This window comes from Pungitius pungitius, chromosome 1, assembly GCF_949316345.1.
Source record: "Pungitius pungitius chromosome 1, fPunPun2.1, whole genome shotgun sequence".
Taxonomy (NCBI): Eukaryota; Metazoa; Chordata; class Actinopteri; order Perciformes; family Gasterosteidae; genus Pungitius; species Pungitius pungitius.
The window spans coordinates 32979024-33005751 of NC_084900.1; the positions used below are offsets into that span (position 1 = coordinate 32979024).

General features: G+C 47.3%; 1 protein-coding gene across 4 annotated transcripts in view; it reads right to left on the reverse strand.

Annotated features, from left to right (window-relative positions):
- Positions 1 to 103: 103 nt before the first annotated feature.
- The window catches only part of magi3a (membrane associated guanylate kinase, WW and PDZ domain containing 3a), a 77941-nt gene continuing 51316 nt past the window's right edge, over positions 104 to 26728 (reverse strand). For 2 of the 4 annotated variants that reach the window (XM_037480638.2, XM_037480640.2), the window contains exons 4-21: positions 22077 to 22283; positions 19944 to 20106; positions 19132 to 19211; positions 18447 to 18504; positions 16813 to 16919; positions 14052 to 14252; positions 12587 to 13213; positions 10195 to 10226; positions 8970 to 9222; positions 8461 to 8555; positions 8181 to 8367; positions 7145 to 7360; positions 6267 to 6452; positions 6017 to 6110; positions 5273 to 5348; positions 4885 to 5022; positions 4452 to 4590; positions 105 to 3191 (exon numbers count right to left, since the gene is read on the reverse strand). In XM_037480638.2, coding sequence (XP_037336535.2) covers positions 2218 to 3191; positions 4452 to 4590; positions 4885 to 5022; positions 5273 to 5348; positions 6017 to 6110; positions 6267 to 6452; positions 7145 to 7360; positions 8181 to 8367; positions 8461 to 8555; positions 8970 to 9222; positions 10195 to 10226; positions 12587 to 13213; positions 14052 to 14252; positions 16813 to 16919; positions 18447 to 18504; positions 19132 to 19211; positions 19944 to 20106; positions 22077 to 22283 — 3833 coding nt within the window. In that variant the 3' untranslated portion in view covers positions 105 to 2217. Of the gene's footprint in view, positions 3192 to 4065; positions 4159 to 4451; positions 4591 to 4884; positions 5023 to 5272; positions 5349 to 6016; positions 6111 to 6266; positions 6453 to 7144; positions 7361 to 8180; positions 8368 to 8460; positions 8556 to 8969; positions 9223 to 10194; positions 10227 to 12586; positions 13214 to 14051; positions 14253 to 16812; positions 16920 to 18446; positions 18505 to 19131; positions 19212 to 19943; positions 20107 to 22076; positions 22284 to 26728 lie in introns of all 4 variants that reach the window. The other 2 variants (XM_037480641.2, XM_062565382.1) reach the window with 2 other exon arrangements.

Below are 26728 nucleotides of genomic sequence, written 5' to 3' on the forward strand. Positions count from 1 at the left end.
CAGAAGCGACGTCATTCATCCAACTCCACAGTGACGAGCTGATACAACGGAGGACCCAAATGACGATACCGTTTTTCAAATTAAAATATCATAATCAGGTAAAAAAAAGTCGTGTCTTCAGTACAAAATTATCCCTTAAATCAATTGAAAAAAAACTGCAGTCGTGTGTATTCAGTAAACCTTTATTTATCAGTGCATGAATAGAATGCCATGACCACATTATTACTTTTCACCCATTTTATATATTTTACTCTCAGCTCCCTTAATTAAAAAAATAATGAAACAATTTACAGGGGATTTTTTTTCAGCATGAATGCAAATATTTTTACAGGTGCTGTACAATTTATAAACATTTACAACTACCATGATGTCAAAACTAAAACACTCGTAATATATATATATATATATATATATATATATATATATATATATATATATATATATATATATATGAGCAATGCAAGGCCACAGTATCATACATGGTAATGTCATGAACAGTAAATAGAAGACAGTAAACAGTAGCCCATCATGTCAACAATTAAGTGGACAATAAATTAGTAAGTGGTCTCACAGACCGAGAGATGCATGTGTTACAGGCTGAGGAAGAGTTTAAGAACAGGACTTTATGACCCACTAGGTGTCTCTGTACTCCACGCTAGTGACATTTAAACAACACGAATTTGGTCTTCAGAGTGCACAGCTGATCCAAATAAATTATAAATGTAATGTATCTATGAATTTGCTTTCAATCCCCATTCAATTTAATTGAATAAACTCCATAGTGTATATTTTCAAACAGCAGTTGAGCCATTTTTACACTGTGCTTGCAACCAACATGTTGGGGAAGACTTTCTCTCACTGTGTGGAAAATTAACTGCATTCAGAGGGAGTTTGGATTAAAACACAAACATGACAGCCACAATGAACAGTTAAACAAACATTTACATACCCCCCCCCCACCCCTCTCACATTACATTGGTTCATATACTACATAAAAATAAGCAAAAATAGATTTAGAGGCTAGGAGGAACAATATTGTTTGTGCCTATATTTGTGATGACGAAAATATCTCTTATAAGTTGAAGGCAGACTTGCCACCTTCAATCAAGCTCCGTTAATTCATCTAAATGATGTGTCAATAGGTGAAATCGTTTTGTGAAAGAATATATTTTTCTGATTAAGTATAGTCGATGCTACAGCGCTACCTAAAATACACAGGTCTACCAGTCTGCTTGTACACCTATGTATACCTATGCACATTGCCATGGGACCTAAAATACAGTGCTGCTGACAGTAGACAACATTATGAATCAGTCTTGTGTGACCATTTACACCGTTATATCTTAGAAGTAGAATGTATAGATTGTATAAGATTATTTTTAGACAATGATGCCTATCTACACATTCTATTTCTATCAATAAGTCCACATCAAAAGTGAAATGACTCAGCCTGGATATGTGCCGTAATTGTTTTTGTTTCCATATCATTTCAATAAATTACACTATGCTTTATTACGAACACACATGTAACAAACATTGGAACTATACCCACAAGTATCCGGTCTGCTGATTGATGCGTGTAAAGCTCAGGGGTCGTCTGGGAAGCTGATGGAGGTCATAGAGTGTCGCCGTGTGCAGGAAGAGAGTCGCTCAAACCCGTTCACAACTCAAGTCGGCCTCTCGGAACACCTCGGCAGCCGATTTGAAGAGAAACTGAACCGTCTCTACTACATCCAACGGTGACAGCTACGGTGCCGTGGAGAAAAGCCAAGTCACTGCATGACTAGGTCTTAAAACCTTCAAAAACAAAACAAGAAAAGCCGCATCCTTCAGGCGAGGCGGGTAGAGAGCGAGAGCGGTTCCTCTCATAGCCCACAAACGGTCTCACAGTGATCTTCTTTTTAACCAGAGTCTCTGATTGGCACAAAAATAGACTTCGGCGATGCGTCCAAAAGTCCCACACGGAGCTTGACCCGTTCCCCCGCATGTCTGCGCACTGTACAAAGACTCAGGCAGGTGCAAGCATGCATGTCAGATCTGACACCAGCATTTTGAGGCAAACTGACCGGCCGAGGCAAACTGTGTGACAAAAATATATATAAGCAATGGGAAGCTACGCTGCCTTGTCAAAGAAAAGAGAATCCCTCCGTTCTGGATGTCCATCTTTCGGGGGCTCAGCTTTTTCTTCATAAACACAGTGAGTCGCAGCGAGGACGGTCAGACGTCTGCGTACGTTTTGTCCACTTGGGACTGGATTTTGGCAGAACTGGGAACTTTCCACGGGCCGGGGGTGATGGGAGACTTCTTGCTGCTGCTGGTGGTGGTCCCGTTGCAGCTGGGGTCCTGGAGGCTACTGCTTGACCCCCTCGGATCCTTTCCATCTTCTTCTTCTTCTTCCGTTGGCCCGTGCCGCTTGCTTTCCCGAGCATCCTTGTCCCCCTTCTCTCTTCTGCTCTTCCGGTTTAGGGTACCACCATCGCCATCCAACGCGACCCGCTCCCTGGGCATTTGAGAATAGGATTTGTGTGCCGCCGCCGCCTCTAGCTCGGCTCTTTTGCTCCTCTTGTGGCGATCACTGGTCCCAAAACCTTTGTCTCCACCCTCCGCGGCCGCCCTCTCGTGCCTGCGGGCGCCATCCTCCCCCTTGGACCCCCAGTCCTTCCCTTCTCCAGGAGCAATCCTGGGCTGTTGGCCAGCTGGACGCCGGGGGCTCCGGGGCTCCCCAGCAGCGGGCTCGTGTTCTCTCTTTCTGGGGCTGGAGGAGCGGTGTTCTCGCTGCCCTTGGACTTTTCGGTCCTTCCTTACATCCTCCAGGGATCTGCCGTGGCCTCGCTCAGTTTTTCGGGGGCTCTCCGAGCGCTCTTTGGGATCTACCTGGCCTTCAGGGCCTCTCTTGGGACTAGCCACCTCGCTGCTGGGGTCGGTGGTTTGCTTGTGGTTGTGCTCGGGGAGCTTTTGTCCTCTCGATCTGTTCGCCTGCCTACCGTGCTCCCGCCCAGCGCCAGGAGACCCGGGCGCCCTGTGATCCGCCGCGGAGAACTCATCGAGGACGGGGGCAGATTTGGGTGAAGATGGGGACGGTTCCGAGGTAGAGAGAAAGACAGAGGCCGGAGAGACGGGAGATGAGCGCCCGTCAGATTCGGAAAGTCTGGGATAGCTTGAGCTTGGAATAGTAACTTTGTCCTTCGAACCTAAGAAACAAACAATGGGAAGTAAAAAAAAAATAAAAAAGGCTCTCCAGGTGAGCAACAGTGTATGTGCAACAAGGATCTGCATTGGCTAAAATATCCCCTACATTGGATATTTTGTTATAAGTTTAATAAAAATGTAATTAAATATGTCGTGCAAGAACAATATCGTTAATTGGGAGAAGAAAAAAAAAGTTTGCCACGCTCACTTTCTGTAATAAGATAAGATATCCCACTAAATATTTTGCCTGGTTTGAGATATGTATCAACCGACGGGAGCCATCAATGGAAAAGGTGATGGTGTTCACCCAACACTGACGTTTCAATTTCCCCTCAAGCTGATAAGAATTGCAAAGCTGTGATTCGGAGCAGATATATGGAGCAGAAAACCAGAGAGAGAGGAAAAAAATGAAGAGCGATGGACTTAGTCGTGCTGAAATGAGTTTGGATTTCTCGGGGGCAACAACTCATAGAAATTCATTATTTCCTGGTCTTTGGATTGAAAGGTTGATGCCAGTGAATGCACACAAATCCTTTCAACGCTTGTCACTCACTGATCAATATTTAGTTAGCGGGTTTTTCTCATCTTAATTCAGGGGGAGGTGTGTGTTCAGTGGCATCCCAATTTTTGCAATGCCCTTAAAATAACTTGCAGAGCCCCGAAGCCTCCCAGCCCTCCTGCAGGGTCTGTTAATTCTTCTAGGATTCACTGCTTTGGTTCAGCCCTCCGTGGGAAGAGCAACTCTGCTAACTGATCTATTTCCAATTGATCATGGGGATGAAGGAAGGGACAGAGAATGACACTTAAATCCGGGAGATGAATAGCTTTTTAAAGGAGAGGTGATAAGGCAAAAAGTACAAGAAGTACAAGGTTTACCAAGGTCATTAGGGACAGACCAAGAAAAGCAGTGAGGCCTTTAGTGATGCTCTGGTTTCATGTAGAAGCACAGGGTGGAAGAAGAGTTCTGACCTATAGGAGGAAAAGATAAATAGGTAGAAATAGACGGCCGTGCCAGTGCAGAACAAACAGGAGCAGATAAAGAGCACAGATAAAGGATAGAAGTGAGAATGACAGGAGAGAACAGTCAAGAGAAGCAACACATGCACAAGAATAAAAAAAGTCAGCACCCTGCTGTCAAGCATGTGCATACAAAAGCCTCCTCATATGTATGGTTCCTATGCTAACGTGTAGATCTATACGCAGCGGTAACAATGCGTGTGCATGCATGCATGCATGCATGCGGCCGTCCAGCAGTCACTCACTGTGATCGGGGACCAAGCCCTGGCCAGGTCGAAGCAGCAGATGCACTTTGCTGCCTCCTGCTTGGATCAGCTCGATTGCCCGAGTGTGCGTGATGCCCTGCGTGGCCTCGCCGTTGATCTCCACGATCTGATCTCCAACCTGTGGTGCAGACGGCATCCGCTCTTAATGTGCGCGTCACGTGTCTTTTTCAAAACGGGCTTTTATCGTTGCAAAGAAAAAAAGTCTCCCTTCTTTATACCGCTTAGCACTTCCAAATGACGGCATGATCAGATTTGTATCCAATAGAAAATCAGATGAAAATAATAATAGGAGTGAACTTTGGATGCAGTTGTATTGGTCCGTGTAAGAATGGCTACATTTAATTTAAAATGCAATAGTGCAAAGTAGAATTAGTAAGTTGATAAAAAAAAAGGGTAAAACTCTTTAGCTCACATGTATCCTGCCGTCTCTGAGAGCAGGTCCGTCCTCAGCCAGTCGCAGGATGAACAGGCCCATGTTATACTCCTTCCCTCCTCTCAGACTGAAGCCGAAGCCTCTCTGACTGCGGTCCAGCTCCACTACAAAGCAGCCCTGTAGTTCACAGACAGATGTGCGAGACCTTTGAGACCAGGACACGTCTCGTCAGGCATGGGATAAACGTTGCATGCCGTAGCCAAACGTGAAAAATGGTCGATGGATCATTTTAGTGTGACCAGTCTGTAAAAGCACAGCCCACAGATTAAGAGTGGACTACAATCAATTGACACCGGAGCAGAATGAGTGAATTACAAACATGGTGTGATGATAAGCTGGCTTTCGATAGTTGTGGCTCCAGTCTTACCTGCTTGGAGCCTGACATGATGAAGGTTCCCATCTCGCTTGGCGGGAAAGAGTTCCTCACCTCAGTATCACCGTTTCTACCCCCAAAAAGACCACATACACACACGTTATAATGTGGACAACATACCGTGGATATGAAATATGTATGGCACATGAAAAGAAGATGAATCAACGCTGTGAAGGGAGGATCTCCGGTTTCCCTTTGCATTTCAGGCTCCAAATGCTGCCCACACCCTTATCGTAGCAGCGTGAGCCCCCTTTCGGGTTCGCGGGTACAACGCAGACCTTCGTAAATCTTCCAAAGAGCCATGTTGCTTATACAGGAAGATAAAAGCGGGCCTACTTTAACTGCTGCGCACAGCTCATTGCGATGCCTCTGTGGCAACCCGACACGCCCTCTGAAAGAGGCCAGGCATGTTTTTCGGGCGGTGAGACAGAGAGGAGAGGAGGGTACTGCCGAGGAATGGACGGGAGGGGGCGCTAAATGAGGAGAAGGGGAACACGTGCTGATAGGCTAATGGGCGAAACGCGGTGGCGGAGAAATGCTGCTGCAGCAATGGATTTAAAGTTTGACACAGGTAATCTCGTTTGAAAAGAAACATCAAAGAGGGAGTGAAACTCACTAATAGTCTCTCTCTCTCTCTCTCTCTCTCTGGCCAATGGACCACAGTGTAGCACAAGCCAGAGGCCGCTTTGAGGGGACTTTGTTGCTCGAATGGGATTGTGTGTGTGTGTATTTGTGTACCTGTCTGGATAGCTGGGAGGCTGCTGGCCCATAGCTCTGTGTTGTGCCGAAGGGCTCTGTTTGGCCGAATTTGTCCCAGACGGAGGAGCACTGTCTGTAAAAAAAAAAAAAAAAAAAAAGAACACAGCGCAAACATTTATGATGACGCACAGATCTCGCGATCTGCTATCGGACCCCATCAAAACCCTCATTTCGGCCACTTAAAACACCCAGCTGCACAGGACCGAGACACCCTCCGTGCCACACCTACCATCCTCCGGCACCACAGTGAGGGTGACGCTGTTGCCGGCGTCTTTGATGAGCTGGACGATATCGTTGTGCGACAGCTCCATGATGGACAGACCGTTGACAGCGGAGATACGGTCTCCCACTTTCATCTGACCTATGCGGTCGGTGGGGCTGCCCTCGATAATACGGCCAATCTTGTGAGGTATGACTGAAACAGGGGAAGCACAGATCAATCAAAACCTTTGGCTGTTTTTTTTTTTATTCAATTCAATTCAATATAAATATATATTCCATTCAATAGAGCAGCACTGATTCCAGTAAACCCCAAATCAAGTTGTGCGATTCCATATCCAATTCAGTGCGTTGTGGTGTTACATAAGTCACCTGGACGGAATGGTGACAAATAGGATGAGACGCCAGGATGAGATGGTTGAGTGAGGCTACAGCAGGGCTGTGAGCTAAATGCTAACTCAGAATGTTAACACAGCCAGCGTGCTTACATTTGCTAATTAGCACTGAAACCAAATAGAGCGGGGGCCGTTGGGAATGTCGTTAGTTTAGTTGAAGGTCATAAACAAAATACAAACTGACATTTAGATGGCATTTGATCAAGTGTTACGTGTTCACCAGAGACGTTACAATTAATTAAGGAGGGGAATAATGTTTCACCTAAAATTACCCTCATAGTATTCATTAATTTCTATCTATATTCGGAAGGTTTTCTACAGAGGGGTTTGTTCATATTATTTATGGCCCGATTCATGAAACACAGATTTTTTAGTCCGTTTTGGCCTATTTACCGTCAAACAAGATTTCAGCTGCAATAGGCTTTATTTATTTCATATATAACACAGTTCATAAAAGTTGCACGTGAGGTGCCCTTTCTTCTCGATTTCTCACCTCCGGGCGGGGGCTTGTTCTTTGACGTCAGGATGACAAAGCCGAAGCCCTCGTTGTCTTTGCGCTGCAGAGTGACGTCGAACACCTCCGGCCGAGAGGAGGGGACGACGGGCGGGACGGCGTCCGGGACCTCGGCGCGCGGCACCTTGGGAGAGCTGTTGACCAGGGCGGCTGCCACTTGCAGGGGCTGCGGAGCGCTCTCCTCTTCTTCCCCATCTGACGCGGCGACAAAAAGGCACAGACACACATCTATTAGCCATTATTCATCATCAACGTTCACAAACAACGCCGAGCGCAGCGGCTTTAGTGAGGACTTTGTGCCGTGTTTATTGAACGCACAAAATACAACCTGTCGGCTCAACATTTGAGATGAAAGCCTTTCGACAATTTGTTATTCACGTGGACGCGGTGATTTACCGCCATCTCTCGTCATTGTACGTTTGTTTTGCCGCGCCCCGGTTTCGTCCGCCGGCATCAGGAAATCTCCTTCTAAGCCGCGGCGTTTGAAAGCACAAACCCTCACGTGATGGATGCTCAATTTCTGCAACTTCAATTTCGAAGCTGTCGTTGCAATACATCAAATCCAAAGTAATTCCAAAAAGTGCTGGTACTTTTCAAGGAGTGGTTATTCGTGGGGGTAAACAAGCCTGAATGCAGGAGGGGTTTTGTGTTGATGTAAAAGAAAACGCAGCATATTCTATTTTTTTTCCCTCCTTTGAGATGTAAATCAACTCCTCACATGGCTCCTATTGGCCTGGAAAGATAAACGCAGAGCAAAGCCACTTTTGCAGCTTTCTTTTTGTCCTTGTTGGTGGATGAAAATTCCCCATTCACTTTCTTGTAATAAAAGTCAATGCAGAACCATCATCAAATCGATTCCCTCTTAAAAGAAGCCACCCGGAACAACGTTTGAAAGATTAGCGAACAAGCGATCCCAGATCAAAGCTTCTGCCCCGGAGGAGCTCCTCCAGGCATACTGATCCAGACGAAGGGTCAAAAACAATAAACTGTGGCTTAAAAAGCTTCGACTACCCACCCGACTGTTTCCTGCGGACCGTGAGCATGACTTGGCCGTTGCGGGCAGCGTTGGTCATCAGCTCGAGCACCTGCTTGTGGGATTTGCCCTTGACCGGCACGCCGTCGATGCAGAGCAGCTCGTCCCCCGCCCGCAGGCGCCCGTCCTTCTCGGCCGCGCCGAGCGGCACGATGGCGCCGATGTACACCTGTGGAGGACACGAGAGGGGGGGGGAAACAGCTTGACACGCCGATCTGTAAAATCCGCAGGTGCAACGTTGACATTGTAAACGCAAACCTACCGGCTGATCCGGCCCCTCGCCCCCGAGGACCCTGAAGCCGAATCCCGACTCCTGGTTTCGTTTGATGAACACATCCAGGTCCTTGGTGTTGGGAGCTGCGGAGAGAGGGCAGAAGAGTAAGGGATGGCGCCTCACTTACCACAAAGACAAGACACAGGAGTGAGGGTGTCTGTGGATTGCCGTGCATGGTGGGCAATGTGTTCGTCGTATGATGGAGTGCAAGAAGTGCAAGAAATTGAAGAAATATTTGATTAAAATACATTTCTGAGATAACAGAGGGCTACAAATATCCATTGTCAAATTTAGTACCCCCTAAAGACTATGATATTTTTCTTAATTCCCATGTAGATACATCAACAGGACAGATGGACACATTACCCGTGCCACGGCTATTACGGGTAACGAGGCGGGATCTCATCACACACACACACACACCCCCATCCAAGACTGTGTTGTGAGCGACTGGTCCTCCGGTTTCCACGGGCGCCACAGGGCGCCACAAAACTTACGTCTGCTGTCGAGCAAGGCCTTGGACCTGATGTAGAGCTCAGATGCGTCCGGTTTGGGTGAAGACACGCGTAGCGTGTTGCCAGGGAAAGGGAGCGGGTTGGGGACCAGCTCAGAGGGCCCGAGGGCCTCCATGCTGCCGAGTGCGTCCGGCTGCAGCGGCTGGGCGGCGGGCTGGGAGCACGGGGGGGGCATCGGCTGGGCGGCGTGTTGGGGAGTCGGCTGGGACAATGCTTGGGACATGGGAGCGGTGCACTGCAACAAAGAGACGAGAGCAGTTGTAAGTGAACCAGGACTATGAATCATCACAAAAAGAAAGCTGTACACGTCCTCCTATCCTGGTATAACATTTTGTTGAATTATAATGTTTGCTAATTATAAAGAATATACCTTTTTTTTTCTCATGTTACACAATCTAACATTTTGTACACTATTTGAAATAATGTATAAAATTGTTTGAAAACATGAACATAAAAAGATAGAGATAGATAAAAGATACTAACATTGATAACTCATGGTAAAGTATTGTTAATACATGATATAGTTATAGTAATTATATAGTTTATCGAATGTTTTAAACTTTTAAATAAATTGTTTACTTGTGTAATCTGAATGTTGTGCTATGATACAATAAAAATGAATTATTACATATCACATATTAAACTGAACATCGTAGAAAGTAGCATACATTATAGCACTATTGATACTTAGTTAATACTAATATCTAATACTCAATTTACTGAAATCTATTCATGCTTTTTAGTGTATTATAAACTGTTACCCAAATAAATATTATATTTATCTATTTTAAATAGTGCATGCACTCATTGGGATTGTGTCTAACCACAAAAACTGCATGAGTAAGCTTGTTGCCGCCTCAGCTCCTATTTAAAGAGTGCAGCATGGAACGGGCTGTTGAACATGGCGGATCATCTTAAACACCCATACACAGAGGGATGTTAAGTTGCCAGAAGCCAGCATATTTACCCACATGCAGTTCCAGAAATAACAGCCCGGCTAATGTGGGCTCACTGAATAATGTTACTAACAACAGCTTCCACACGCACACACACACACACACACACACACAGAACAAGTGGCGCTGGTATGTTACCAAGTAAAAGCATATTCTATGAAATAATTCAGCTGCAGTTTTATCATCAGTCATCATTTTATGTTTTGTCCAAAACAATGGGAAAAACATTACCAACAAATGCTTCAACTTACTGGTTTTAGTGATTTCACAGGAGATGTGTGACCTGTAAGCAGAGAGGTGGAAGTGGATGTTCAATTCCGAATTAAATTCATCAGGCAAACAACAACATATATCTATTGTAAACAGATGGATTAAATCTTGTTAAGGATGAGCCGTCCTTTTCCTCATTCTTCACTTTACTGACCTGTCTGCGATCAGGGAGTTAAAGCTTCTGCCTTACGGTCTCTTAGTTAAATCACAAATAGCCAGGTTCCAGTTTCTGTTTTTTGGGGGGGGGGGTCTCTCCGGGTAGAATGCCTGCCCCCCCCACACAGTCCAAAGACATTAGCTGGGATTGACTCCACCACATCCCCCTGGAATACCCTAACGTTAAGCAGTACAGAGGATGACTGACATCTCTCTGCTTTCATCTCTGACAGTGAGTCACGGTTCAATCCAACCAGTAGGGGGCAGTATACACCAAGTGTTTACATGTCACTATGGAATGGGGGGGGGGGGGGCACAGAGGTGACCCTGGGGCTATGGGAAAGATGCATGCATGCCTCTGTGGGTAAGACATGCCAGCTGTTTGAACAACGACTGCTCTCACTGTCTGCAGCTTCTCACAACCAACAGAACGGTGTGAAAAATGGAAGATTCAGTTTTAAAAAATGGAACATATATCATGTATGTGTTTTAAGCAGACTGGATGGCATTCTCCAGATGGTAGAACTCTCATTACAACGATTGACAAATAATGAGCATCTCAGTATCCTAGTCACTGAGTGCTGAGGACGTCCCACGGTGAAGACTACAGCGTCTCATCCCCAGAACAGGGATCAGGTCCAAATCGTTTCCTGTTTCATTTCTCTCTGCTCGGGAGGGAGTTCTGGCCGCTGGCTCGGAACAAAGCCGAACCTGATCCTGTGTTATGGGTGACTTGAGGGAAAAACACCCCTCTTTAAGCAGTAACACACAAACAGACCCATTGCACACATTCTGCTTGTGCACACGTACAATCATTTACGCAGGGCCTCACTAAATGGCCCAAAAGGGTCAACAGCACAAACGCACACAGTCGTGTTCTCATAATTTTGGAGGACTAACTCTTAACCATGACCAGGGACGCCCCAAAAAAATCATCAATCCAAATTTTGCAATCGTTACGACCTGCAATATCAATACGCCCCGCTGTTAAAGGTTCATGTCCAATCAACGTGGGAGAAAAGCAGCACCTCAAGTCTCCTCTCTCCCTGTGCCCGTCTTTCCACGAGACGCCGAGTTGTGCTCATACTCTCACGCGCACACCGGCTGCAGCGTGAGACACCAATCACCACGTCACGTTTGATGAAACAAGCAATAAAATGAGAGCGAATTGCTGAGCAGAACGATCAGCTGCAACGGAATTTGGATGATAATGGAACTTTTTGTTGAGGCTGAGGCTGCAGACATGAAGAAAAATAATCCCGGCCACACCAATCACAAACCATAAAACCTGGTCTTCTCCTCAAAATGTTGTGATATACATTTCTGGGGACCAGCACGGAGTCCCCAGCTGTTTTTCCCCCCAAAAAAACAGGCGAGTCCCCACAATATGTGCAAATCAGATTGATGCCCCCAAAAGACGGGAAAGAACCCCCATTGCAGCACAGAACAGAGCCCTTTCCAGTACATCTGATATGTGGGTGCAACGCTCCAGAATCTAGGCTACTGCATTGCAGTAAAGACAAAAAGGAACAAGCACATCAAATCGGAGGGAGCCTCAAGTTAGACGAAGGGCAATGATTACCCAGCATGCTCCGTCTCACCTCCCCCCCCCCCCCCCACTCCTTCTCAACACGTGACTAAGGATGACTTCCTCCCTGCTCGGGAAAGCTGCACGGCGGATGATGCAGAGTTGGTGTCAACCAGAGCGTGAAATTGCTTTATTTAACATCAGGAGAATCTGTGTGTCCCAGCAAAAAAATAAAAAATAAACCTCACGGTTCACCTTGTTATTTATGAATTAAAACATGCTACATGTTACAACCGAATCTTCCTCAACTAAGTAGACCTTTCATCAATGTGGTGTGCGGTTGTGTCTTTTCTCTCTTATGAAACCAATTTGAAAAACACGCGGGCGGGCTTCTCCTCACCTCTGTTGTTTCACTCGTTACTTTCTTTTGGGGAAAAAGGGAAAAGCCAAGAGAGACGATAATGTGGGCGGGACAAAAGCTTTGTGCGGGATTTTAAAACAGAAGCGTGGGACTACAGCTCTCTCTCTAACTTGGAGACAGCGCCGTGATCAGATGAACTAGTAGACCTCTGGGGATTCGACAAAAGAGATGTCACAGCGTCAGCACCCCAGTGACCCCCCCCCCCCCCCCCCGACCCCCGCCATCTGCGGCGTTCTCTTTAGGATCAGCTCAATGCCGACCAACTCACCTCCCCTCAGCACCAGCACGTTGACCTCGCTGCCCACGGGGAGGTCTTTGAGGATGTCCACCACCTGGGAGTGGCTCAGCGTCTGGACATTCTGCCGGTTGATCTCCTTGATGACGTCGCCCTTCAGCAGGCCGCGGCACCACTGGGCGTCCAGGATCATCTTCACCTTCTGGCCCAGGGGGCAATCCGCGATGGCGAAGCCGAACCCCCCCGGGCCTTTTACCAAGGGCACGCTCACCAGCTCTGGCTGCAACAGGGTGGGGTCGGGGCCCTCTTGGTTGAGGACGGGAGGAAGGTGCTGTTGGTGAAGGTGGTGGTGGTGGTGGTGGTGGTGGCGACCACCATTGGTCATGGGTGGTACTGCGGCAGTCTGCCTGGAGAGGGTTCCTCCATCTGTCTGGTGGAGGTCCTGTTGTGTGGAGGCTGAGGGGGACGGGGAAGTGTCCTTGGAGGTGGGGAGGCCTCCCGAGGACTCCTCGGTGCTGCTGGAGTCCTCGGGCAGGGGGTAGCCCCGGCAAAGGACCATGTCCACGTACTGGTTGATGGGGATGGACTGGAACATTTTCACCACATCAGCGTGAGTCTTCCCCAGCACACACGCCCCGTTGATGTCCACGATCACGTCGCCTATCGGAACAGAGAGCTTTTTAGACGTCTGTGACATAATCAACACACAGAGGCAAATCTAAAGAGGGACAATAAAAAAAGAGTCATCGATGAAAAGTCACCACCATAAATGATTCTCTTCGGAAGATTCCAAGATGTTCATCTTAATGGAGCGGGAAAGTAGGATTATGAAATAGAAAAAGATCAAAGACAAGCCATTCCCTTCTTCCATCTTCCTTTAATGGGGGGGGGGGGGCTCATCACCCTTGGCCTGGCTGAGATATAAGCCTCGATGGGCAGCTAAATCGCTGACTGGCTAGCTGGCTGAAAGCCCAGTGGAGGATTCAACCCACCTACGCAATCTATGAGACAGACAGCTAAGGTTTAACACTGAAATGAGCCCCACACCCCAAAGTAGTGCCTGTTCATGTGCCACTATACACGTTTCCAGTGACTTAACTAATAGCAATGAAACAAAAAAAAAAAACAATCTCCCTCACTGTTCTACTTTCATGTTAATTCTCAGAAGCTGCAGCACTGGTGTGGCAGTAAGAGCTTTCAAGGCAATCAATATCATTGTAATGTGAATCCTGAAGCGCTTCGCTGACAGTTTTTCAAATTACTAAAAATCGTCAAGTGATAGCCATATTTATATATACTGTATATACACAATAAAAAATAACTTATTGAGCTCATGTGCCCCGAGTGAGAATATAGAAAGCACACCAGCGGAGCTACATGCAGCGTAATGCCAGTTTTACAGATCACTGCAATAGAACATTATGCAGATGAGCAGCCTTTGTCACCCACCATGAACAGGCCTCTGGGGGGGGGGGGGGGGGGGGGGGGCGGCACCTACCTGAGGCGATCTTGTTGTCATGCGCGGCGGGCCCATCGGGAAGGACGTTTTTCACCTGAAGGAATTCGTCGGGTCGGTCCCCTCCGATGATGGTGAACCCGAAGCCCTGGGAGCTCTTTCTGAGCGCCGCCTGCAGGATGGAGCCCTGCAGCTGGGAAGGATCCCGCGTGAAGACCCGGGCCCCCCTGCTGGGCTCCTCTGCTGTACGCATGGCGAGGGAAAAGGAGGAGAGAGATTGGTTAGAGGTAAGAAAAGAATAACCCTCAGTTCCCAAATGACTGTAATCTTTGTATACCACATTTCTTCTGACAAATATAGGAGATATAAAACTTTATTTCGACAGACGAGAGCCGCGTGCCATTAAAGTTCACATGGTTTACCAGCTATGTGGCGTCTGCGAGGTGAAGGGACACTGAAAAAGCACGTGGCATGCGTCTCCGTCTTATCAACATTTACTGGAGTGACAACGTGTCTGACAGCACGTCACTCACTGCTGGTATTTACATGAACACGCCGAGAAGCCGGGACTCTGCTGCTCTTTTTGCAAAGCCAATGAACACCCACTTATCGCACGATGCTATTTTTCCCCCCGGGTCTCGCTGCAAACGAGCGTTTTGGTCTCACTGCAGCGATGAATGAATCCTGAAGCCGGCATTATCAAGGTCAAACTTTTCATCGCGAGCTTCCTTTGTGGTGCCTGCAGGATGGATAAACGAGGGCGAGAGGATAGGAATTCCAATTGTGTGTGTGTGTGTGTGTGTGTGAAAAAGACCGAGATAAGAGACAGAGAGAAACAGACTTGGCCCCGACAGAAAGAGGGACATTCCAACCACATCCCAGCCCACCCTTCCCTGTGCTGACAGCCAATGAGAGCGCGAGCTGTGTGCCGTGTCCCTGCATGCTGGCCTTCTTCTCTGGCGGTTCCCACACTGATGGAGGAACGTCAATCTCATTTGGGACGGTACAGATAGACGTCCCCCCTCTGGCCCCCCCCTCCTCTTCCTACTCTCAATGTGTCATGGGATTGAGATTTGCATAATTGCGTTGCAATTTGGCAGATATACATGACCACTGTGAATATAAAAAAAATGAGTTCCTGACAGCTGGATCAGAGATTTTCTCTATTGTGCGAGGGTACGCAGGCATTGCTTGAAGTTCCTCATGAAAATTGAAGGCGGGAGCCTGTGTGTGTGTGTGATACACAGCGTGAACCTTTCTCTACTGCCTGCCAGCAATGTTTCTTACAGGTTTCCCTCATGTAGGAAACACTGACAAGAGGAGTGAAGGCACAGCGGGGTGTGGGGGTTGGGAAGGCGGCTATACGCCAAAGCCATGGGGTGGGGGGATGATGTTAGACAGGATTGTCAGCGCGTTGCTTATGGCTGAAAACCGTCCTGCGCTTTGACCCCTGTGGCATTGTCTCAGAGGTGAGGTGAGCAAGCCTTGTCCAAACAGTGTTTAGATGGCGTTTATCGTCATTAACCAAGGTGGGGAAGGTGTGTGTGGGGGGGGGGGGGGGGGGGGGGGGGGGGTGCAAGCGAAGCTACAGAGCGGTGTGGTGACCTCCGAACGGCTGAGAGTGACTGGGGCGAGAGCTCAGAGCTCTCCTCATTTCAAAACCGACTTGTCAAAGTGAATTCTGCCGCCCAGTGAAGCGCTGCCCCATTATTCAAACTGAAAAGCATGGCCACAGAGGCTACGTGCTGTTCATCGGGTTAACTGTTGGATCATCCTTCAGAGGGACATCTCAGTGTGGAGGAGATCACTGAAGTGCCCAAGTGTTTGGGTAACACATCTATTACCTTTTTATATTTGTCGTTTTTCGTCACTAAACAAAAAAGGTGTCCCAATGAGGCCTTTATCAGAATGCTGTGACACCTGTGCTAAATCTTATAAAGGCTGGGAAAGAAGCGGAAACACAGAATTAATATCAAACGTTACTCATGACGGCTTGCCACAGAAGTTGTAAATTCTACTCGTTTGAGAGAGCGATATGGCCAAATGATAATTAATAATGAGACTGCACTTCCAGAGGGAAAACATTTTTTTTTACCATTAAGATAATCTCTCAATTCAGCTTGATAACGGTTTCCCTACTGAAATGGTATCTTGATAAAAATGTTGAAGCAGCATCATAAAACTCAATTGGTTTGAGTGTGTTCCTTTACTTTTTTTTTTAACTTGATTATTTGGCTTTTTGTGGGAATTGCCAAGTAAATACTAGGTTTAAAGAGAGGATTAAATGTAATCCCTTAATTCAATTTTCTTTTTAAAAGTTAGGTAAGAGATTATTTAAAGTTTCTAATTGGGTTTAAAACTGAATCCCTGTTGGCGAAACCTGGTCTAATAACAGCTGGTCTACAGCCACTACTCAGTTCTAATAATAGACTGAAGAAGTCCAGCATGCAAATGATCTTGATTCCAGTCTATTTCCCTGATGACCAGTCAGACTAACACTCCCTGGCCCTCAATCTAAACCATGTCAATTACATCACACAACTGACTAAAGATGTGTGTAAAACCACTAGATCAATGTCTACGATGTTATCATCCTAAATTGCAATACTGTATCATGACCACCTTCTTACCCTAAAAAAATGACTGTGAAATGTATTCAATGTGAATAGGTTTGAAAAATGTCTCTACCCTTTGCCATTGGTTACACAACATTCAAGGTAATAATACATAATCAGTGAGAGTATCAGAATAACCCCATTAAATGGCAGATCTTTGGTTACTGCTGCATCTAGAGTTATTTCACCTGAGGGTGTGGCTGGTGGCAGCAGCACTGCGGCGGGCACCTCAACGCTCAAATTCTTCTTCGCTTCCTGCACTGGATTCTCAAACTGGGTCTTCTGGTTGATGTGGCTAAAGAGGGAGAACGACAGTAGATCGACAAGAAGATGAATTGTGACACGGTTGTTGGATGAAACTTAACTGCCCGGATGTAATACGTGATTAAATCCTGTTTCTGTTGCCCTGCCAATCATCACATGCCAGATAGGGTCTCGGATAGAGCACAGCCTGTCCCCTCTTGGTGCTGTCCTGTAATGCAAACTTTTTGTTCTTTGACTACAAGTGCTGAATTTGAAGGTATCCTACGCTGGGTAGACAGCATTTCATCTAGCATGTAGGCTTTTCTAAAATATTAAACCACTAACCCACACTTGTCTAAGCCAGCAGTGTAACACACAAAAAAATATAAATAAATAATAAAAAAAAGTCAAAATTGAATCGAGAGGATCATTGCTGTCATAGTCCACTTTGCTCAATGCTTTGTAATCCCAGGATCAAAAGATTAAATCAACTGCACACGGATGAAGGGACAATAGGCTCTTTTTATAGTGCGCGGAGACGGCCTTTGCTTAAACAGCGTTGAAAATAAAAAACGCTCAGCTTCCTCAGGATCAGCAGCCACAGTTAGAGGAATTTACGCTAAACCCAATCTAAAAACGATTAACTGAGCCTTTAGAATTAACGCCCGTGTGCCGAAACCTGGATAAAAGGTCCCTCAGCGGTTGGACGGTAATGGAGGCAGGTAGCTCATCTGCGTAATGAGCTCCAGTGGCTGTAAATCCCCGCTCATGACGGCACCTCGGGAAGGCCCAAAGGCACTGATGCTGCACGGAGAATCAGCCACATGCTGAGGCGCTCGTGTGTGTTCAGCAAAGAGCTGCCTATGACTCATGCACAGAGATACCCCCCCCCATCAAGTCTGGAGAGATAAACATTTCCCTCTCTTTCATTTCCTCCCTGTCTAACTTTCTCACCCCCTCGGTCTGCGGCACCTCGGGTTTCGTTTGTGATCACCGCGTTTCGGCCGTTCATTTGCATCAACATTTGCCGGACAGACGCAGGGAGGAGGCAGCCTCTCGATGACCCTCTTGCAAAAAGATGCGCGCGTGCGCGCCCCCCCCCCCCCTCCCCCCGCGGGTCTCACTCTTTTCGACCACAGTAATGAAAATAAAACGGAACATTGTGCTCTTGTTTACACTCTTGATCTGAATGGAATCTCGCCCTTTGTTTCCCTCTCAGGGACCCTAAACCTTCATTGTGTGTTGCTGCCTTCACTGTCTTTTCTCTTTCTCACGCACCCGCTCACACGCACACACACACACACACACACACACACACACACACACACAAAGCCGTAAACCATCAGTATTATCTGTGATGACATTATTGGTTTCTGCAGGACTGTGGGAAACAACCGTATATGGACAATAGCGCGCGCCACTTTCACATAGTCCACAGGGCCCTGAAGCTTCACACGCAGCCCTCGTCCAAAAAGGGACTGAATGTGAGCAAGCAGCAGGCCTTATTATTTACGGCCACCACAATTGACAGCAGTAACCCCCTTGGGTCCTCTCACGCCCTTGGGAGAAGTTTACTCACTCTACGTAGTAGGTGCCGAACTGCGGGTCCACGATCTTCTCCCAGCCGTAGGGCAGCTCTGGTGGGAGAACGGAGAGCGAGAGGACAGATGTGAGTCGTTTCGGATGCTGCTGAGGCGCCACATGGACAATTGGACACACGCAGTGAGCCGTGGTGCTTTGACTCACGGGATGCCCATCTACACCTGGGGGAAAAAGGAGGCTGTTGTTTTTATACCGCTGTGTGTTCAGGGCTTAATACATGGAGGAGAGAAGCGGGAAACGCTGTGTTGTTTTATGGCCGCCCCGGAAACTAACTGCCTTTCTTTCCAGCAGCGTTTATGTGTGCAAAAAAAGCTTCGAGTCTTTGCTTCTGTGTGACAAACACATGCGGCTCAGAGGAGATTTTAACGCAAGAGGGGACCTAGGAAATTGCCTTTTGAAAGATGCTGCACTGATGGGCTCCCTGCATGTGTCCCAGAAGCCATTAGCTGGACTGGAGGTGTGTTCTGTGTCGCCGGGCACAACGGCGCGACCAGGCCCGCTCGGGCGTTCAATCGCCGTCTGTTAGCCCGGCGTCCCCTCTTCGGGGGCCCAGCGATGTGCACGGCGCTCTATGCGGCGGGGGAGTGGAGACGAGGCTACGAGGGCCGCGGGATGCACGCAAACGTTACCACCTCGCCGACTATCCGCAGATATCGTCTCACCTCCTTCCACGCATTTCTCGGGAGGCTTGGCCTTCTTGGCGAGGCGGGGGTCCAGCCAGGTTGTGGTCTTGCTGTTGTGACTGAAGTGGAGACAGGAGAGACACCGCTTCAGGCTTCAGTCAAAATCATTTCACAGAGATGCGAGATAGTGAGACAATCGAGCAACTACTGCAGCAGCGACATCTCTCAGGAGCCCCCTGTACCCAGGAGCTGCTCCCACCGGCTTCATCGAACACACAGAGCCAGAAGCTCCCCGAAAAACTGTGGTTAACTTCTCATCTCGTCGAATCAAATGGCTCATTTAAAAAGACGTAATATTTTTGATGTAAAATGACAAGCGGTTGAAAGTGACACAAAGTAAATACGGAAGAAAAAAGAGGGAATACATGAAGCAGAAGGAAGCGCGAGCGGCGGCAGAGATGATAAACAGCACAACGAAGAGAGCAGGTCGGCGGGGGGGTGGGGGGGGGTGTCGAGCTTCATTTAGTTTGATCTATTGATTTAGCAGCAGGGCAGCGGCACCCGGCTCTGTCGGACTGCCTGCCTTCCAACGCTAACGGGCCAGGTAAACAAAGCAGGTCGGCTGCTTCCGGCGTCAGCCAACAAACCCGACATCAAACGCGGGAGGACATGACAGAGCAGTGTAGTCAAGAACAACACGGCGGCCATTGCCAAGCCCCGCAGACAGCGTCCATGTGCAACCAACCTGGTCGGATCCGGCGCAGGGGAGCGACCGAACCGCCTTCTCTCTCTGTAGGGACAGCGATAGCAGCGAAACAACGCATGCCGGTAACAGGAGAAAGGTCACTTACTCTATGAAATAAACCATGCCCGTCTCCGTGTAGGCCATCTCCCACTTCTTCGGCAAAGACTCCTGACCTTCGTCCGGCGTGGTCCAAACGCGCATATCCATGGCCGCGGCCGACTGGTTGTAGCTGGGCACCGTCTTCCTCCACTCCGCCTGGTCCTTGTGCTCTGCGGCCCGGCATGGCGAGAGGGACGCAGGCATGGAGACAGAAAGAGGAATGGGTTGGCAGTAGAGGTACGGGAGATGGTAGAAGGAGTAAGAGACGGGAGGTGAGAATCCGGCGCCATCGGGGCTCCTCTGTGCTCCTCGCATCTCTCCCCGCTGCCGACGTCGCTCCAGTGGATCGTCCTGCGTGCACTGCGCGGACGGTTGCATCCACGGGGGAGGACGGGGTAGAGAAAGAGAGCGAGAGGCAGACAGAGGGAGTACACAAGCGAGAGGCAGGAAGCGCCGCGATTGCCGTAGGATTTGCATGTCAGGAGGGATGTGCTGGGATCTGCCTCCCGGGCGAGGGCGAGAGCTGACCAACGCATCCAGCACAGCCGCGAGTGCCACATAACAACTCGAGTCGCATCATACAGGCTGCTTCATGTGTGTGTGTCTGGATTAGCCTAATCTAGATGTGTGTGTGTGAGAGAGAGAGAGAGAGAGCCTCTCTGTGCGATGCTCTTGTCTGCAGGTTTACATCTGGCTGTGTGTGACCCAGCTTCATAATGGCATTGAATGCGCGGCCTCTTTGGCTGGGCTAATTGGTGGCGCGGATGGGAAAGGGGCAGCTGTTGACTCGAAGAAGCCAAGGGCATTTTTTTGGATTTGGGGAAATTTGGGGCCTCCTTTTTAAAAAAAAATTAAATCATGGAACCACAGAGTTTTTTTTTTACACTTACAAAGTCAAACTACTTGACTGCAGACACTCGCTCTAGGGCTACAGCTTTCAACCCTTGCAGAGATAAATTATCAATGTTGCAGATGAGGGCACGCGGGCTTCAGAAAGTGGCGAGACTGCCAACAAAAGAAGAACAAACTTCATGACACGGTGATGATGCATGTCGCTGACTCTTTTACATACATCCTCACCGCTGCGGCCACGCCATACATCCACAAACTGCATTGGAGATCAGACAACTCGTGAGCAACAGAATTGAGAGTGACATCCATCTACAATGTTTTTTTTTCCCTTGGCTGGGCTCCACACTGCCATCATTACTGCCCAGGGCCCAAGAGATGACGTGTCTCTGACAATGTTTCGCTCTTTTGCATTTGGATGTCGGATGAGCAGTTGCACGCTCGCTGGTCTTTTTAAAAAAAACATTTTTTTACCCTTCTCCCTTGACATGTGACCCTCCCTCCTGCGGATGCTCGATACGGTTCACAAAGTATTGTGGACACGTGCGGCTCAAGATCTTTCAAATGGAATCAGCACATTGTCCTGTGTTTTCATGCAGGTTACCATCTAAGTTGTAAAAATGCTTTGCAATCTTGGCAGTTACTTTGTTTTATCATGGACAAGACGCTCAGTCGTTCGTGCTTTGCTAATTTGTGTAGCGGTTATCTTGACATGCCGCTTGGCTGCTCTCCGGGTCCTCGTTGGAGTGGAGTGGCTCACTTGGCTGACCGTCTGGCGTGGCCACACAGCACGACTGGTCAGAGGCCCGACATTTAAAGCCATAACGGCTGAAGGAGCCCGCTCCGACTGGGGAAGCCAAGGGCCCAGAAGACTGTTCTGTTGCTTTAACACGGCTGTAATGAGAGAAAACTTTAATATGGATGGTTACCATGTGACACGTTGGCCCGCATTTCTGGCCGTATACTGTTACTTAAATTGTAGCTTAACAATAACCCAGCGGTTGGATGTTTCCCAACTGCTTGCACTTTGAGAACTATTGTCCATTATCTGAAACGTGTTTAGGTGTGCAAACAAGCTTCCATTGATCTCAGCCAGCCACATTGAGGGATTCTTGACTTTGCGGTGCTGTGATTTAGTGCCGACCTTGCACGCAGAACAGCTATTCCACCATGTTTTTTTTGTTTTTTTTCGGAGAAGAGAATGATAACGAGGAGAGGACGAAAATCTGCACAACAGCTGGCTGTAACAGCTGCAGAAGCAGTAAAAGAAGAAGACAAAGGCTATTCTCACCAGCCAAGCCGTTCGACATTGGAGGCCTCTCGTCTTCCTCCTCTTCCTCGGGTGCGACGCTGTCCTTTCTGTCCATCTTACTGACTGAGGTGGTGCGTTTTCGCTGCACCTCGGAGTCGAACTCCTCGTCAAACAGGACTTGGTCCACCAAGTCCGGCTGCACGGGGCTGGGCTCCGCGGGGGGCTTAGGGGTCCCGTAGTAGTTGCCTGGAATCAACAGAGGGAGACGGCAAGGCACACCTGTGAATTGGCTTCAACCGTTTTGAACCTCCACTACGGTCGAATCATAAACCTGACACTCGGCTAACCCCATTTAATCCCACTCCAACCCCACAAGGGTCTGTGGTGGGGTTGGACCGCCATGCTCGGAGGACTTTTCTACCCTTAGGGGGAACATTTGAGCATAGCAAAACCAATTAAGAGTCACAAAGGGAACAAACATTTTAGGATTTATTTGCTGATACAGTCTTGGAAGGACATCACAGAAAAGGAAAAGGCAATCAAGCATCGATGCAGAATGACGACGACTTTGTTGATACCAGATCCGGAAAAGACCACCTCACCACAACTTGTAGCAGTTGTTAGAAACTGGAGTCTAATAGTTGGCTACAGATCATACCTGGCAGGGCCATATTGCTCGGACTAAAATGAGGCCGAGCTTTAACCCTCGTAACTCAGCTCTTAGGATGAGGGAAAGTGATCAATTCTTTTCTAATCTGACACCTCTGTCGTCACTACTGACCCACACTTGAGGGTCACAGGCTCAGCCCAGCGGTACCATCTGTGAAAAAGAGGACTATTAGACTGAGCATATTACTCATTTGTTTTATTTTATTTTCGCTGTCCAATTTCATCTAAACGGTTAAATTCAAAAAGCTTTAGTCTGTACTGCTTCCTTCACAAAAGGAACTGTGAGTTCACACCAAGGTAGCTTCTCTACCCCCCCCCCCCCCCGATTGCCCCGTTAAGTCCGTCAGCCTGCCTTTGCTGCCGTGCCGGCGCCTGAGGCAGCAAACAGCCTTACACCAAAGAGCGAGTCCTCCTCCACTACCGGAGAGGGGTGACCCACTTTGCAAGTCACTACCTTCTCTCGTCCTGCAAGAGAATAATGAATCAGAGAGAGTATGACAACTTCAAAGCACAAGAGGAGAGGAAATAGTTGGGGAGGTCTGGTACAAATATTGATTGACTTTTGGTTCTCGGTGAATCCACAGCCCTCCAGTGCGTGCGTGTGTGTGTGTGTGTGTGTGTTTAAGAGGGAGCTGTGTCTGAGTGGCATAACATTGCATTGTAGCAGTTAAACGGTACACCAGGGACCGGACAGCCACCGCCATGCAGTCCGCTGGGGGAGAAGAGCGAGGAAGGAGTGTGGAAGAAAGGAGGAAGGACTGGAGGCCGCGGAGAGAGAAGGAGGAAGAGGAAGAGGAAGAGACAGCACTTTCCTACTGGGAGAAATGTTGTTGCAATTTTAAAACAAGGTCCAACACAAAGCCAAACAAAGCAAAATCTTGAGTTTAATTTTCCTTTAAGCAAATACGTCATTTTATTAAGTCACAATGACAGCACGGAGGAAATAATACATTTCCGACATGATTTTAAGACATAATTAGGACATGCTAAGTAAACAATTAACAAAAAAATGTGCAATTTATCTGAGCGCAGTTTTAAACAATATATTAGAATTGATTATGGCAATTATGTTAATTTGTGTTTGAATGTATGAAGTATTAATTCTGGTACCTTATCAAAAACCATTTAATCCCTTACGGGGTTTGTAATTAATAGCATGCATACTGACAAAATGCTAATTGAGGGAACACAATGAGAAGTGGTAATTAGCTGTGTGCACTCTGAAGCTCAGTCACAAGTAGCATCCGTAAGCACCGAGCGAAGAGAAGACGGTGGCTACAAAAAGGACCCACAATGTGATGAATCATATTGCAAATCACACTGTACTAGTGAGCCACATTCATTGACGAGAATAAATAACATTCAGCGTGGATGTAAAAATATGTAACAGAAAAGACGTCAATTGCTATATTCAGGTGATTGTATACCAAGTGAAAACATACTCATTAATATCATATTTAAACTACGGCAATAAACACCCCCTTAATGCTACACACTGTTCTTTGAATGAACGGTGTGTAGCGATAATGGGCTGTATTTTAACAACATGAAGTTTAATTTAGTTGTTTCATATATGCATATATGAAAACATGCACACAGAAAATCATCAAAAACAGCAACCACAGCAAAAAAATTGGCTCAGTTAAATAATTAATATTCTGATTTAGAAATGATAACAACATATGTAAATAAGTAGAGTTGTTCGTCACCTAAATTCGATACGGTTCTAACAGCCAACAGCTCACCTGCTGCTGTGTGGAGAGAAAACACCGATCTGACTAAACCGCTCTAATTCCGTCTCATCAACAAATGTCCGATGTCTCATTAGCAGGACAAAGGCCGGCCCTCTCGGGATGCCAGAACACGTTCTAAAATCAGCCCTCCTTTGAATAAGATGTCTGCTCCCCCTGATTATGCCACCGCGACGCTTCCGCCTTAATTACTGCTTTAGATTAATGGGCTGTAGAAAAAAGAAAAGAGCCTGGGAGCCACCATGCAACAAGTCCGCCCCCCCCCCCCCCCCCCCCCCCCCCATGACCATGTGTGTGTGTGTGTGAGACACGGGCACTGAAACACAACGTCAGCATGCTGTATGGTATTAGAAATGTAACTTAGTGTAAATTGCAAATTGTCACGAAGCGACAATAGCAACATCTAGGAAAGAATCCTTCTTCCCACAGTGATGCTCAGAGCTTTGACCTTGTTATTCTACAACGCGTTTAAGCGAGCTCGCCCCACTCACAAACACTCCACCCATGACCATTCACGAGCGGCAGCACACAACGGCGTGCGTACCAATGAGGACACAATGAGGACAAGTCCCACATGAGGATCAATGGATTCTCCCAGCGGATTCACATCAGGATCATATTCGTTGTTATTGTGTTGAGCAAGAACGTGGTGTTTGAGAGGAAGAGAACTCCAAAATAAAAAGTCAGAAGCGTTTTGTGGGAATACCGTTTGGAGATCACCTCCTCCTCCCAGCGGGGGTTCTCTCTGCGTCATGGCGGTGTAAAAGGAGACTCATTCAGCTTTATTGTTCAAACGCCTACATCCGAGAACTCTGCTGAGAGGAGGAGCCTGATTAAATCAAACTGCTGTCTTACAAGATGACTCCGTTTGTGTGCATGTATACACAGTCAGTGTAGAGCTGGAAATGTGTTCTTAGTGATTTATCGTGTGGTTGTTTCACTCAGACTATTCATTAACTAAATTATCGCGATACGAGTTGACCGGAGGCCGGTGGTAATGAGCAACAATTACTCTGTAAAACACTTTTACTCAGCTTATTCATGCAGCTTATAGAGTATAATGTTAGTTTTATATTATGTGATCTCACTTGAGAGATACAGACTGGGGATATTGTCCCATGGCCTATATAAGTAGGAGTACATTTACTTAAATACAGTTTTTAGGTATAAGATTTTGGTCAGTTTAATTATATTATATCATATACGTTATTGCTGTATTGATATTGTTGCTTAACCTATAAGAAGTGATAGCTATTAGAAGCCAAGCTTTGGCTTCAGGAGAAGAAAGGGACCATGGATTAAAATACCACTTGCTCATCCACTGCTAAATTAAACATTCCCTAACAGGGCCGACGCTTGCTTGGCCTCGTTAGGGAACTACACAGCTTTTCTGTCATGTTACACATAAAGAGTTGTGTTCGAAGCCAGTCTGAAGCAGTTTCAGGTCAAAGGAAGTGCGATTTTGCTTTTTGTTAAAAGTTAACAGTGGCTGAAGAGACCAAACGATGAAATATGTATGACTAAAGCCATGCGTGTGTAATGGTGAGAAAGAATGTGTGTGTGTGTGTGTGTGTGTTTGTGTGAGAGAGAGTGAGTCACATCATCCGTTTTAGTCAGCAGCTGTCAGCATATCTCATCTCCAACTTGTGGGAATCTGATTAAAAATGAGTAAAACTGTGACCAGAATTGAATCTGCAACTTAATCACACTACGGCCTTGAGGGGGGGGAAAAAAAGAAGAGAAGAAAAAAAAAATCTGTGTTGCAAAGATTCATGGAATCCCACAAAGAGACGCATTTTCTCTCATCACCCCCCCCCCCCCCCCACACTCACACACACAACCCCCGATGCCGGCCAATCACAGACCCTCAGTAATCATCTCCTGGGCAGTGCCCTCGCTGCATCACAGGCGGCTGAGGCCCATCTCGTGCTCCAGGCTTGGCACAGGGCTCCAGTCCTGCCCACAGTTCACAAGCCATCCTTGTTAACCCTGCATTCCTTGTGTGTGTGTGTGTGTGTGTGTGTGTGTGTATTTTTAGCCAACAGCTCTCATCCTTTCTAGATGATGAGGATGATTTCTCATCACCTTAGTCTGCGCAGCGACACTCAATAGAAATGATTTTCTCTCTCTCTCTCTCTAAAGCAGCACCTTTGAAGCCTCCCTCCTCTGTGACTTCCTGCCCCTTTGCCCTGTTTCTATCTAATCCACAGCGATGCCTCAGAGCTTGACAAAGCCCATCATAACAAAAAATACCCCCATTATGAAATGGTT